The 13109-nt window shown below is 36.0% G+C and overlaps 2 protein-coding genes across 2 annotated transcripts; one reads left to right on the top strand and one right to left on the bottom strand.

Annotated features, from left to right (window-relative positions):
• Positions 1-147: 147 nt before the first annotated feature.
• Positions 148-2941, bottom strand: LOC124641903 (snRNA-activating protein complex subunit 4). The gene has a single exon (XM_047180160.1). The coding sequence runs from the start codon at positions 2775-2777 to the stop codon at positions 330-332; it is 2448 nt and encodes an 815-aa protein (XP_047036116.1). The 5' UTR covers positions 2778-2941; the 3' UTR covers positions 148-329.
• Positions 2942-3935: 994 nt separating this feature from the next.
• Positions 3936-12570, top strand: LOC124642044 (DNA mismatch repair protein Mlh1). The gene is made up of 11 exons (XM_047180341.1): positions 3936-4148; positions 4229-4292; positions 4554-4753; positions 6712-6982; positions 7229-7385; positions 9496-9579; positions 9762-9904; positions 10239-10801; positions 11162-11298; positions 11778-11903; positions 12243-12570. Exons 1-11 carry the CDS (start codon positions 4036-4038, stop codon positions 12542-12544), a joined length of 2160 nt encoding a protein of 719 aa, XP_047036297.1. The 5' UTR covers positions 3936-4035; the 3' UTR covers positions 12545-12570.
• Positions 12571-13109: the final 539 nt, after the last annotated feature.

The raw sequence follows: 13109 nt of genomic DNA, 5'->3' as shown, positions 1-13109 counted from the left end.
AAAAGTGGTAAGCCTACAATCATGACTAAATTCTAGCTGAAATAAATCGAATTATATCCAGAAGGGCAGAGAAAGATATCATTTTTAATAAGCTAAATATTATTTTTGGGATTATACTACATGTTATAGTGCATTAAAAAACCAGTGTGTACTTACTACATTTATTTCACAGTAAGAAGTTATATGAAGGTTGAGGATATCATAAATTCACCAATTTATATGAAGTAATTTGTATAGATTAGATATTGAGATTTTTATCGAATAAAAATACATATATAAATATCAAAGAATTAAATTAATAAATGTCTACTCCCATCAAGATTTACAATTTACTCATCGCTAGACAACAGCTTTTCAATCTTCTCGTCAGAACGTACTAGTTTCTCTGGGACTGTAACTTTAATGTTGTTACTCTGTTCTTCATTTAGATCAATTACTTCTGCACTGTCTACATTTTTGTATTTCTTCATACATTTCATATTTATTGTCACTGCTGGTGCATTTGGCAATTTAGGAGGTCTAACGAAAACTGAATCTGTTCTTTTAAATCTTGGTTTATAATTGTCATGAGGCCATTCATTAGATAAGATCATAGGCCATGTAAACAATGTGTAGAAGCGCTCCAGCACTAGATCTAGCAATTCTTTCAGATCTGAATTTCTTCTGACAAGTACCTGCAGATTAAAAGAATCACAATATTGACCCATGTTTGTAACATGTTGTATTAAAGCGCTGCAGCCAGTAATAGTGCATAGGTGCGGGGGCAGCACATAATTTCGTTGTCTAAATGTATTTAGTCTAGGACGTCCCCAAACATTAGGAGTCTCATCAACTTTTATAGTTTTCACACTGTTTTTCCTAGAATAGGATTTCACTTTAACTAGAGACACATCCTGCTCACTGTTTCCTATATCTGGATACATAGTCTTATACTGGCTCTTGTTGTAAGAAGCCTGGTCAAGACTTGCATTCAGGAAGATTAGATTTTTGCGTAGGTTGGTAATGTTTAAATCAGCTACAGTTATCACATGGTCTGGACCTAGGTATATGTAATTTTCTGGGGCATATTTAATTTTCATTTCATCTTCTTTTTCTTTTACAAGTTCGTTAATAATTACTACAGTGATCGCATTGTTTAGTTCAAGGCCTGGTGAGTCCACAGTAATTCTCTTTTTCTTTGATTTGATTTCAACTTCTGTGTTCAAAGTATTTTTTAAATTTTCTATAGCTTCATTTAGATTATCACTAGCAAAGCCGTGATTTAAACGGCGCGCGCCTCGTCTTGGTGCATGCTCTAAATCCAAGGTGGGATGTTTCTTCATCCATTTCATTAATGTTATATACCTAGTTCTTAGGTTTGTTCTATTTCTGCCTGGGAAATATTGTGTTGCTGTAGAAAAGTTCATCATGTTAGCAGCTTGATTGGTCATTATTTGAATTAGTTTCTTATCATCTTCTACAGTCCATACAGTTGACACTCGCATTTTGCTCAAGACTTGATATCTCGTACGTATTTGGACCATAGACCTGCCAGGTAAATAATCTGTCATCCTCTTGAAATCCGTTCCAAATCTTTCCACACAGTTTAAAATAACAGCATCTTCTTCAGGTAGGAACCTGCCCTTTCTCTGTTCAATAATTCTCAAATACTTATTGTAGATTTGAATTTTTGTTCTGTTTTCCATAGCTGCTGCAATCTTACCCCAGGGTATGTACATGTCTTCTTTGAAGTAATCTATTAATCTTTTAAGATAAGTTATCTCCTCATTGGTCCACTTTTTACCTGTAAATGAGTTCATCATGTTTGTACGATAATATACAAAACATTGGTACCCTGTTCTGCCCGTGTTTAATTTGCGAGCAATAGTGTCCCAGTCTTGTTGTCGGTTTTGGCAAGCTATTTTTTGTAATGCTGCATGTTCACTTTTGCTCCAACTATTTTTGTTGATTGATGGGTGAAAGAATAATTTCCAAAGAGACTGATACTCTTGTGCTGTGTGCCTTCTGTTTAGTTTATTGGCTAACATATCCCAGTCATACTCTTGATCTATTGGGAGAGCTATTTGACTCAAAGGCAAGGACTTTGTCTGATCAATTTCATTTCTGATAGCCTGAATATCGTTTTCAAGTTTTGATTTACTAATTGATTTACATCTTTTCAAGTTTGTAATTTTTTTATGTAGTGCGTTCTTTCTGATATCTACAGACATTTTTTGTATCATGTTAATGAACTGCGACTTGTCTCTGACTGTCCAGCCGGGGACTGAGACAACAAGGGAAAAGTCATACATCTGAGATTTAGCCATTTTAGCATCATCATTGTCTGGCGCTGGGAAGTTAAGTTTATCCTTGAAGTAAGGCCTACCGCAGTTGATGTAGCGGAATGTTTCGTTTTTCTCGCCCTGTCCCCCACTACTGCTCTGTATCACTTGGAGTCTCTCTCGACATTCACGTAGACGTAAACCAAGATCTCTCTCGAGTCGCCGCATTTTTTCGTCTAATATTTTGTTTGCGGATAAAGCTACATCTATTTGAGCTAGTGCTTTGGATTTTGTGTCGTTCAGAGTATGCTTTGAGGAGCATGGTCTGATGGTAAGCGCGGGGTGGATCGAAGGCAAAGCTGGTAATCGTTGCGACATCGATTGACTTAGAGCATCATCTTCTTCTTCAAGCAGAGCATTAAGCCGCTTCATGTTTTCAGCTTCCAGTAATACGTCTTCATCGCTGTCGAATTCCGAGTCGGTGTCTACATCCATATCAATATCGTTGAATTCCATGGTGTTCACAAAGTTCAAATCACTTTGATATCAGTAAGTCACTGAACACACTATTCTGTGTATGAAATTAACACGAATATTATATAGAAATTATCTTTTATTGTCCTTTATCCAACAAAACAATGGATTTGAATGGATCACATCGATCTGATAAAATTTTGACAAGTGACCATAGATATAATATTACTAAACAAGATTGCGCACGCTCAAAATATATATTTACGAAAATGAACTCTATTCTAACGCAATAAGGTACTAAATTGGTTGCATAATACACAGAGGCAAATCCGAGCCGAGAGGGATAGTTCGAACGGAGGCTGTTTGTCTCTTTCTAACACCTTGCCAGCATAAAAAAATGTTGTGATCAAAAGTTTTGTCTTCCCAAAAACAATTGAATCACTTATATTTTTATCTTATTTTAACAATTGTAAGTCAACAAATTAATAACAATCGCATTAATTTATTCGTATTTATTATTAAAACATAAACAACATAAATTTTTATTTTGCTTTTTTTTATTTTCTAGCGGTAACCCTGAACATTCTTGGCGCGTAATCAGCATTTAAAATTTTGTTTATATTTTTTTGTATTAAATCAATTTAAACTATTAAAATGGTGAAAAAGTGTTGCGTTTCTACTTGCAAAAGTGAATCCTATGGTGGTTGCAATATATCGTTCCACAGGTTAGCTAATAATAACATTTTCGTAAACCAAACAACTAGGGTGCCCATGAATTCTTGTAACGAGTCAAAATATGGGTAATGGATTTTAAAACTGTTGTACTATTGTTATAGCTTCCCAAAAATGAAGAAAGGCGACATAAATGGCTCAGCAGTCTATATATGAAGTAGAAATACAAAAAAAAAACAGTCTTCACTTCGAATCTTCCTGCTTTTATACTGCTAATTTCCGCTAATTATTAAAAGCCTTTATTAGTATCTTAAGGTCACAAACTGCGTAAGTTAAAACTTCAATACTAATCTGTGTTTAATAATCTTAGCAAAATCGGATTTGTCTCACATAGCTTAATCTCATAGTCACCCTATTAGAAAGGGACAGACAGCCTCCGTACTAACTGTTTCACTCGGCTCGTTTTTTGGCTTTATATGCGCAGTCCTGTTTACTAATATTATGTCTATGACTGTAGGTTGTCAGCTGTGCTGCTGTGTAGTGACTAGTGTGTGTGCCGTTGCTGGGCCGTTTGTTTTGATTTCCATTTTGCCGGCTGTTTTTGCACAAGGAATAAAATAATGGAAATATGGGTGAACCGGGTATTATAAAAAAGTTGAGTGAAGAAGTAGTTAACCGGATAGCCGCTGGAGAAATAGTTCAAAGGCCTTCTAATGCTTTAAAAGAACTGATTGAAAACAGGTAAGTAACATCGATGCCGACTGTGATAAGCTATCAATGGCTTTTCAATTCCTAGCTTTATTCAATGATTTTTATTTCAGTTTGGATGCTAAAGCGACTAATATTGTGATTACCGTGAAAGCCGGTGGTTTGAAGTATTTACAGGTATTTAACCTCACAATATTAAAATTAAAATGTATAATTTTACTGTCCCAAAAATGACACTTTTAATTTTACATTTGTTACTCAGTTACTGAACTTTTATAAGAACAGTTATGATTTAACATTCAAAATCATAGCACAGAAATCAAAATTTTTTGTACAATACAAACCAATTAGACTCAATAATGTAGGCGTTTAAATCTTCGATAAATTCATTCGGCCTTCATATATCTTACCTTTTACCTCAATATTTTACTTTTTCAGATACAGGATAATGGCTCGGGTATCAGAAGTGAAGATCTAGAGATAGTCTGTGAAAGGTTCACAACATCTAAACTGCGTGAGTACGATGATCTGAAGGAGATATGCACATATGGCTTCCGTGGTGAAGCCCTGGCTAGTATTAGCCATATCGCACATCTTACTATACTTACTAAGACGGGAACTGCTAAATGTGCTTACAAGTATGTTTGACACATTTTACCTTTTGAACTTACAGGTTGATTGAAAAATTTTACAACTTTACATGTGCCAATTGGAGATTGGGTAGATTTTTGAATACTAGCTAAAAATCAAAACATATTTAGTAAAGTAGGCTGATAAATTAGCACTTATCAACCGTCATGACAAAAGATAGCCCACAAAACGCTCACTATTCACCACATCCTATGTGTTCTTTGAATTGCTTTATCTATATACTAATATTATAGAGCAGTGTTTCCCAAAGTGGGCGATAACGCCCCCTTGTGGGCGCTGCAGGTGTCAAGGGGGCGGTAAGAGACCCAGAAAGAAAATAGGGGCATTGTGTAGAGGCCTGGGGGGTGATTTGTAATTTTATTTAGCTAGGAGGCCTCTTAGACAACGACTTGTGAACATCAACTAATATGAATTACAAGATTGTTCAGACTCGGTTCTATATTTCTCTCCACGTAGTTCATATATCTGTCCTATTTTACTGAATATAGAAAAAATAAAAATCATGTCAATCGGTCGCTTCGTTTCGTAATTAAAGTAGGCACAAACAAACAAATAAAAAGGCAACAGACACACTTTCGCATTTTGATAGTCATTAGTACTCGTAGATATCTATCATGTCTTAACAAGTTTTTGTTAAATAACCCGAATTGTGAATTCCTGTATCAGTCGGCTGGTTCAAGTTGTACGACCAGGATGGCACGGGCAGAAGAGACAAGTCACTGAGGGTGCCATTCTAATCTGCAAAGCCTAGGTTCACTTCATTATTTAAATTTTAAACAAAACTACAACAGTGCATGCGCAAACAAGGCATGACGTCGAGGCGGCACTGGAGGGGTGCCAGTCCGGCTGTCACCCCTCTCTTTCTCGTTTATTTATGTTTTTTCCCGGTTTACTTAAATTAATTCCTCAAAGTTATAAAAAAAAACAGTTTTTTCAACATTTCTGGTTTATTCTGCGCCCTTTGAGTCAGTCAAAAAATTTTGCGCTCGCTGCACTCGCGCCTTTCACTTAACAGTGACTATTTTCTAATTTGTTTAGGTATCATTGCGTCCCAAAAATCAAAAAATTTGCGCTCGCGGCTTCTTCTCTTTGCAGTGTTTTTTTTTTCCACACTTGTTGAGGTACTTTTGTGCCCCAAAACTAAACAATTTGCGCGGTTTTTTTTAACTTGTTTTGGTACTTTACTCTTCCAAAACTCAAAAATTTCGCGCTCGCTGCGCTCGCGGCTTTTTCACTTGTGACTGGTTTGTATATCTATAACATGTTTGGGTTCTATTATGTCCCAAAACTCAAAAATTACGGGCTCGCTTCGCTAGCGCTTCAAAAGTTTGCAGTGATCTGTCTCCGGTTTCTTTATGTTAAACCAGGCAAAAAGCACCATGAATGACCATATTGCACCATATTTTGTCGTTTTTTTTGGGGGTGCTCAATAGGTAGTCCGCCCCGGATGCCACCCGATGCTACGCCGCCACTGTAAGAGTCAACTTGAGACCTAAGCGCCGCGGTATGTTACCTACCTGCGCTCAGGTTTCAAGTTGCGGGTTATAGTAAAAGTTTCGTTTAGAACTCTCCGTTAATAAACATATATAGGTCACAATAATTAATTAATTTAATTTGAAGTTATAGTCGTTTTTAAATAGGTGAAAAAATGGGGGGGCGCTAAAAAAATATTTATTCTCAAAGTGGGCAGTAGACAAAATAAGTTTGGGAACCACTGTTATAGAGAGAAAAAAATGTAACCTTGTTTCCTAGTAATGGATAAACTCAAAAACTACTGGACTTATTGTAAAAATTCTTTGTGTGTTGGAAAGCTATACTCTTCCAGAGTAACATAGGCTATATTTTATCCTGGTACGGGCAGTATTTACTACAGAAAATTTCCAAAACCATAGGGAAACAGGTAGTCTAAATATAAAAATATATAATTTGACTAAAATACTTTTAGGGCATCCTATGAAAATGGGAAGCTGAAAGCCCCAATAAAACCCTGTGCCGGAAACAATGGGACTCAAATAACAGTTGAAGATCTGTTCTACAATGTGATAGCCCGTAAGAAGTCTCTTAGAAGCCCTAACGAGGAGTACACACATATTATGGAGGTGGTCGGAGGTTATTCAATACACAACAGTCACGTGGGCTTCACGCTCAAGAAGTTTGGAGAAAACACTGATATAAAAACACCTATGAATTCTTCTGTTATTGAGAATGTTCGCATTGTAAGTATAATACTTTGAATATAAAAGTCTGACTTCCTACTTTTGCATCCTTATTTAAAATCATTTATTGGCACTGGCTGTAAAAATAGATAGACTGACGAATGGATGTAAAACTGAGTCCAAAAATGCCCAGTATATTTTAAAATTTCTAACAATACTTTGCCTTAAACATTAACAAATGGCATTTTTTCAATAACACAGTTAAATTAATAGTTCTTTTATTTTATAATCTCCCTCTATTCCCAGATTCACGGCAATGCCATAGCCCGAGAATTAATGGAAATAGAACTGGAAGAGCCTACACTGAAACTATCTCTAAAGGGATGTATCACTAACGTGAACTACTCGCACAAGAAGGGCACTATGTTACTGTTCATCAACCATAGACTAGTGGACTCACTGTGTAAGACTTTTTTGATCATATTTATTGGGAAAATGTTTATCCAGTCAGTGCCGGCTTTAACTCTACTAGCGCCCTGGGCGAGATTTCTACGGCGCCCCCAACTGCAATTCAAACCCATTCGAAAAACAGAGACATACGTAGTGACCGATTTTTTTTTATAGTCAACAAGTCAAAGCAAAAATTACGTAAAATATAGCCCAATCGTACATAAGTTATTGCTGGTTGGTGAATGCAAAAACACGGGGACACAGGTTCTGATTGCGCGAGCGAAGCGAGCGCGAACTTTTTTGTTATATTTTAGAACTCAAAACAAAAATGACTTAAAATGTAGCCCAAACGTAGATAACTCTTTGTTGGTGTTGGCTCCTATAATTAAAATTTTGGGACTTAAAGTAGTACCATAAATAGAAACTAGAAGTTACTTTCTTATTAATAAAAGGACTTAAAAACGACGCTACCTTTTTGCTAGGGTAGACAAAAAAAATTTGAAAAATAAAAACAACTATAAAGTGAAACAAGCCCGAAAAAGCTTTTTTGAGATTTAGATCGCTAAAAGTCCTTAACATATATAATAAAAGGCGACTGTGAGGTGGAGAAGCCGCGAGCGAAGGGAACGCGAATTTTTTTGTGTAGTGGGACATTAAATTAAAAGTAGCTATATGTGAAAAAAATGTAAGGGTAAAGTAAAGAAACCGCGAGCGAAGCGAGCGCGAAAATTTTTCAGTTTTGGGACATAAAAGTAGTGTATCTAACGCGCCCGGCATTGTATGACAATACATTAATTAATTTGAAATTTCTTGGTCGAGAAGCGTACCGCGGCGCCCCTGAGCCCACGGCGCCCGGGTTATTCGCACACCCTGCACCATAGGTTAAGGCGGCCCTGATGCTATCCATACATTTGGATACAGTTCTTGTAAGCTGCGATCTTTGATGAAATTTAAAACAAAAATAGGAGTAAAATTCTGATCAAGGATTGGTTGGGGGCGCCTGCGGCGCCCCTTATGTCCGGCGCCCTGGGCCGTCGCCCAACCGCGCCCTACCCTAAAGCCGCTACTGTATCCAGTATATGGTTCTAGGATAAAGATAAAAGTGGTTTAAAAAACCGGCCAAGTGCGAGTCGGACTCGTGCACGAAGGGTTCCGTAAATTACAGTTAAATCAACCTATCTCAAAAACTATAAGAGATACTTTGATCAAACCAAAAATCGTTGAAAGAGTTAATTAGCATGCATCACCTCTATTTTTTTTAGAATTTTATACCCCGTAGTTATAAAAATAGAGGGGGGGGGACATACTTTTTACGACTTTGAGAGCTGATATCTCAAAAACCGTTCACTTTAAGAAAAATGTTTTTTAGAAAACTTTATATCATTTTAAAAGACCTTTCCATTGATACCCCACACGGGTATGTACATCGAAAAAAAAAATTTCATCCCTCAGTTACATGTATGGGGGGCCCCACCCCCAATTCTTTTTTTTACTATTTAGTGTCATATTTTTGTAGCGGTTCATACAACACATATTCCCATCGAATTTCATCACAGTAGTACTTATAGTTTCCGAGTAAATCGGCTGTGACAGACGGACAGACGGACAGACGGACAGACGGACATGACGAAACTATAAGGGTTCCGTTTTTGCCATTTTGGCTACGGAACCCTAAAAAGGCTGAAAATCAATCCCGCTATGGGTGCAGCATCAGAGTTTTACTAAAACCTACCTTTGTTTTTTCTCAAGCTTTTCATGTACCAGGGCCGCGGTAACTTTCGACCAATCCCACAGCCCCGACAGGCTTCGGCCCTAAGGGGCACTCGTGAAGTAGGCAAATACCTCTTCTGTGTTGGTTAAACAATTAAATATATAAAATACTAGCGACCCGCTCCGGCTTCGCACGGCATAACAGTATTTCCCCACTATTTGATGTATGTTATTGTACATATAAACCTTCCTCTTGAAACACTATCTGGTAAAAAAAAACCGCATGAAAATCGGTTGCGTAGTTTTGAAGATTTAAGCGTACAAAGGGACATAGGGACAGAAAAAGCGACTTTGTTTTATACTATGTAGATTGTAGTGATATCACTTAAAATTCAAAAATGTTTTCTTTTCAGCAATAAAAAAAGCAATTGATTCAGTATACGCGACATATCTACCGAAGAATGCTCACGCTTTTGTTTACCTCAGTCTTGAATTGGGTAAGTTTAAACTGTGTTTATTAAATTAAAATATGCAATAATGTGGCTAAAAGTATTTCTGTATAGTTTCATTAATTCTATAAGTTCTCGCGCGTTGGTCCGTGACAACGAAAAGTTTGGCGACAACTATAGGTATCCACTATAGTTTTTCTTCTTAATTTTATTATTATTTCTTCTTAAAGATCCAAGAAATGTGGACGTAAACGTGCATCCAACTAAGCATGAAGTACAGTTTCTATATGAAGAGCAAATCATAGAGAAGATTAAATCGTGTATCGAAAGCAAACTGTTGAGCTGTAATTCTACCAGGGTCATGTATACGCAGGTAGGACGGACAGACATTTTTATCTAAAAGCATTTTATAAAAATGAAGAACATCACTTTTGTTACGCAATCAATGGAAACTACTCTCCGTACCAGAATAAATTTAGATACATACAACCTATACCTGCCTGACCAACCCAGTGAAGCTTTCCAAAATACCAGGAGTGAAAGAATTTTCAAATTGGTTGAGAAGTTTGCAGCCTGTTTAATGCAAACAATCTATCAAATGTTTCCTCTTTGTAAAATATGTATTTCTAGATGTAAGTACTTTGTAATACTGTTATTACACACAATTACACAAAAAATCATGTCTACTAACTTTATTATTATTTTAGGCACGTTTACCAGGTGCTACAATGGTGGAGGATATAGTTAAAAATACAACAGACTCTGCTAAACCCAACCCTAGTTATATGGTCAGAGTTAACGCCGATGTACAGAAAATAGACAAATTCTTTCCTACCGTAACCAAACCAAATGAAACAACGGTTAATAACAATGAACCAAGTAAAACTGAAAACAATACAAAACTACCTGAAAATCCTGAAATAGTAATTGATACCGTTCAAGATGATGAAATACTCCAAAATTCTATAGTCGAAGAACCTAGAAATGAAAATAAAGGGACAGAAAAATATAAAACGCACACAGCTTTGGACCAAGCGAATTTATCGTACATAGATCCAAAGGAATCGTTTAAAACGAGAACTTTTAAGTACGAACGCATAGAAACTAAGTTGACTAGTGTAAAACAATTGAGATTAGATGTTGAGAATAAGTGTAATATGAATCTGAGAGAGATATTGGCGAATTTGATATTTATAGCGTGCATTGATTGTCATAAGTCTTTGATACAGCATTCCACTAAATTATATTTGTGCGATACGACACGGTTTGCGTAAGTATTTTAACGATTGCCTTTTAATGTAGCCCTTTTAACGTTACCTACTCAACGAGATAGGCATGTCAGAAATTTTCGTTCATTTACTGAGTAAATTAAAAAAGTCCCAAATTTTTTGTGAGATACCTACATGCATTCTAAAAATGTATTTGGTAATTTTTTAACGTACCTAATAAATATTCATTCAAATAAATGAAAGCCTTTCGGTAACTTCTTAAATCTTACTGACCAAAGAACCCAAAAAATGTGGTCAAAAGAATTACGTAGGTACCAAAAAGATCGTAGAAACAGCTTATATTATTTATTTTACTTTATATAATAATATTATTTATTCAAAAATATTGTATCTTATTTCAGAGAAGAGCTATTTTACGAAACATTGCTGTACGACTTCCAGAACTTAGGCCTAATAAAGTTGTCCAGTCCACTGCCTTTAGAAGAACTGCTTGTACTGGGGCTAAGTTCACAGGAAAATGAATGGGATCCAGATTTAGGTGAGTAAAAAATACGGCACTTCATCAAATAGGCAGAGAGGAAAAAAATGTCTTATTTAACATTGTTTTTTGAAATAAACAATTATATGCCTAACACCATTCGATACTAAAGAATCAGAAAGTTTATATTCGGGTATAAAAGAAATATTTCACGAAAGCGGGTGACTCACTACGGAGCCCAGAGCACTCTCGAGCTTACGGGAATGACTGCGGTAAATAAAGAATCCCACTTCCAAACCTTTTCCATTAAACTGTTTTCGTTGTCGGTTGTACCACAAAAACTTAAACGTCACTTGTCTAAAAAAATTACAGATTATGTTGTTGAAATAAGGTCCATTTTGCAGCCACACTTTTTTTAGACAAGTGTTCGACACATGTTTAAGTTTTTGTAGTAAAACCATTTGTTTTTTTCTTTAGTCAGAACCCCATATTATTGCATAAGGTATTTCTGGTATTTGACTATCAGCAATTCTTTTCAGGTGACATGCGGGACATGGCTCAACAAATGGCTGAGCTACTGGTCAGCAAACGGAATATGCTTTACGAGTACTTCTCGCTTGAAATGAGTAGCAATGGAGAGCTGCTTGCATTGCCGTTAATATTAGGTAAAATAACTGTAGCCTCATTATTGAATATGTCGTTTTTGTTCCCTTGATTATTCTAAATCTACCAAAAAAATTCCATATTTTGACTGATAGGTTCGACATTTTTTGCTATGTTTTTACTCCTATTTGTCCCCAATTCAGTTTCTCTATTCATTATTGAGTTCGAGCTAATAGTTATATTATTCCACGAAATAAGTCCATACAATCAGTGTGCTCGTTTGTCACTAAAAAAACTGCCGATAAGGTCTTCGTAGCAATTTTTTTTTTACCAATGCTGTCCCTCAGGACTTTTTATTTCTAATTGATTTTGCATTAACTACTCACTTTCTTTAATTGCAGATGGCCACACGCCGTTCATGGGCGCCCTACCGACTTACCTCGTCCGTCTCGTCACAGAAGTCAACTGGGATTCAGAAAAGGAGTGCTTCGACACTTTCAGCCGTCAGACCGCCATCTTCTACTCCCAACCAAATTCTGACCCTTCGCCAGAAAGTCAGAAGTCAGAACAATGGCGACAGGAACATGTTCTGTTCCCAGCTTTGAGAAGGAACTTCCTACCGCCGACTAGTTTTGTTCATAACGGTGCTATATTACAGATCGCTAGCTTGAATGATTTGTATAAAGTGTTTGAGAGATGTTAAGAGAATATATTGATGTTTATATAAAATTGACTTTTATTTCATTTAGGGCTAATTTTTCAATCATCAGTTAACTTTTATCCAAGGAATAAATATGGCGATTTGACATATTTTTTATGTAAAAGCTGTCAAAACGTCAAACAGACTTCAGATAAAAGTCATCCGGCAATTGAAAAGTTAGTCCTTTGACTCACAAACAGCAGCTTAATATAGTTATGTCCATTTAAACAGGGTTAGGTTCTACGTATTTTGTCGCTCAAGAGAATGCATTTGGGATTAACATTGGACTCGGTGTATGACTGATCATAATTATTTTCATGTGACCCATTTCGATGGCCAAGTAAAAGTCAAACACATAATACGAATTAATATTATGTATTAAAAATATTCAGTATTAGTTTAAATTACAAGGCAAATCATACACTGCGCATTATATTTAATACATATACATACGTTAAATATTTTCTTCCTATTTATAAACACACTACATCCGTTCTTACGCTAAACATCATAATTATTCGTGAACAATAATATCAAGTCTTATGAAAACTATTAGTTTAAAATATTT

Source organism: Helicoverpa zea, chromosome 23 (assembly GCF_022581195.2).
Source record: "Helicoverpa zea isolate HzStark_Cry1AcR chromosome 23, ilHelZeax1.1, whole genome shotgun sequence".
In the NCBI taxonomy this organism is placed as follows: Eukaryota; Metazoa; Arthropoda; class Insecta; order Lepidoptera; family Noctuidae; genus Helicoverpa; species Helicoverpa zea.
Note: the sequence above shows the minus strand (reverse complement) of the source record. Positions and strands in the feature narration are given on the sequence as shown.

Excerpts from the sequence above, each read along its gene's own strand:
- LOC124641903 (XM_047180160.1), bottom strand. The coding sequence starts at position 2,777 with ATGGAATTCAACGATATTGATATGGATGTAGACACCGACTCGGAATTC.
- LOC124642044 (XM_047180341.1), top strand. The coding sequence starts at position 4,036 with ATGGGTGAACCGGGTATTATAAAAAAGTTGAGTGAAGAAGTAGTTAAC. Across the intron at positions 4,293-4,553 it reads GTGGTTTGAAGTATTTACAG|ATACAGGATAATGGCTCGGG; the intron begins GTATTTAACCTC and ends TTACTTTTTCAG. Across the intron at positions 4,754-6,711 it reads ACTGCTAAATGTGCTTACAA|GGCATCCTATGAAAATGGGA; the intron begins GTATGTTTGACA and ends AAATACTTTTAG.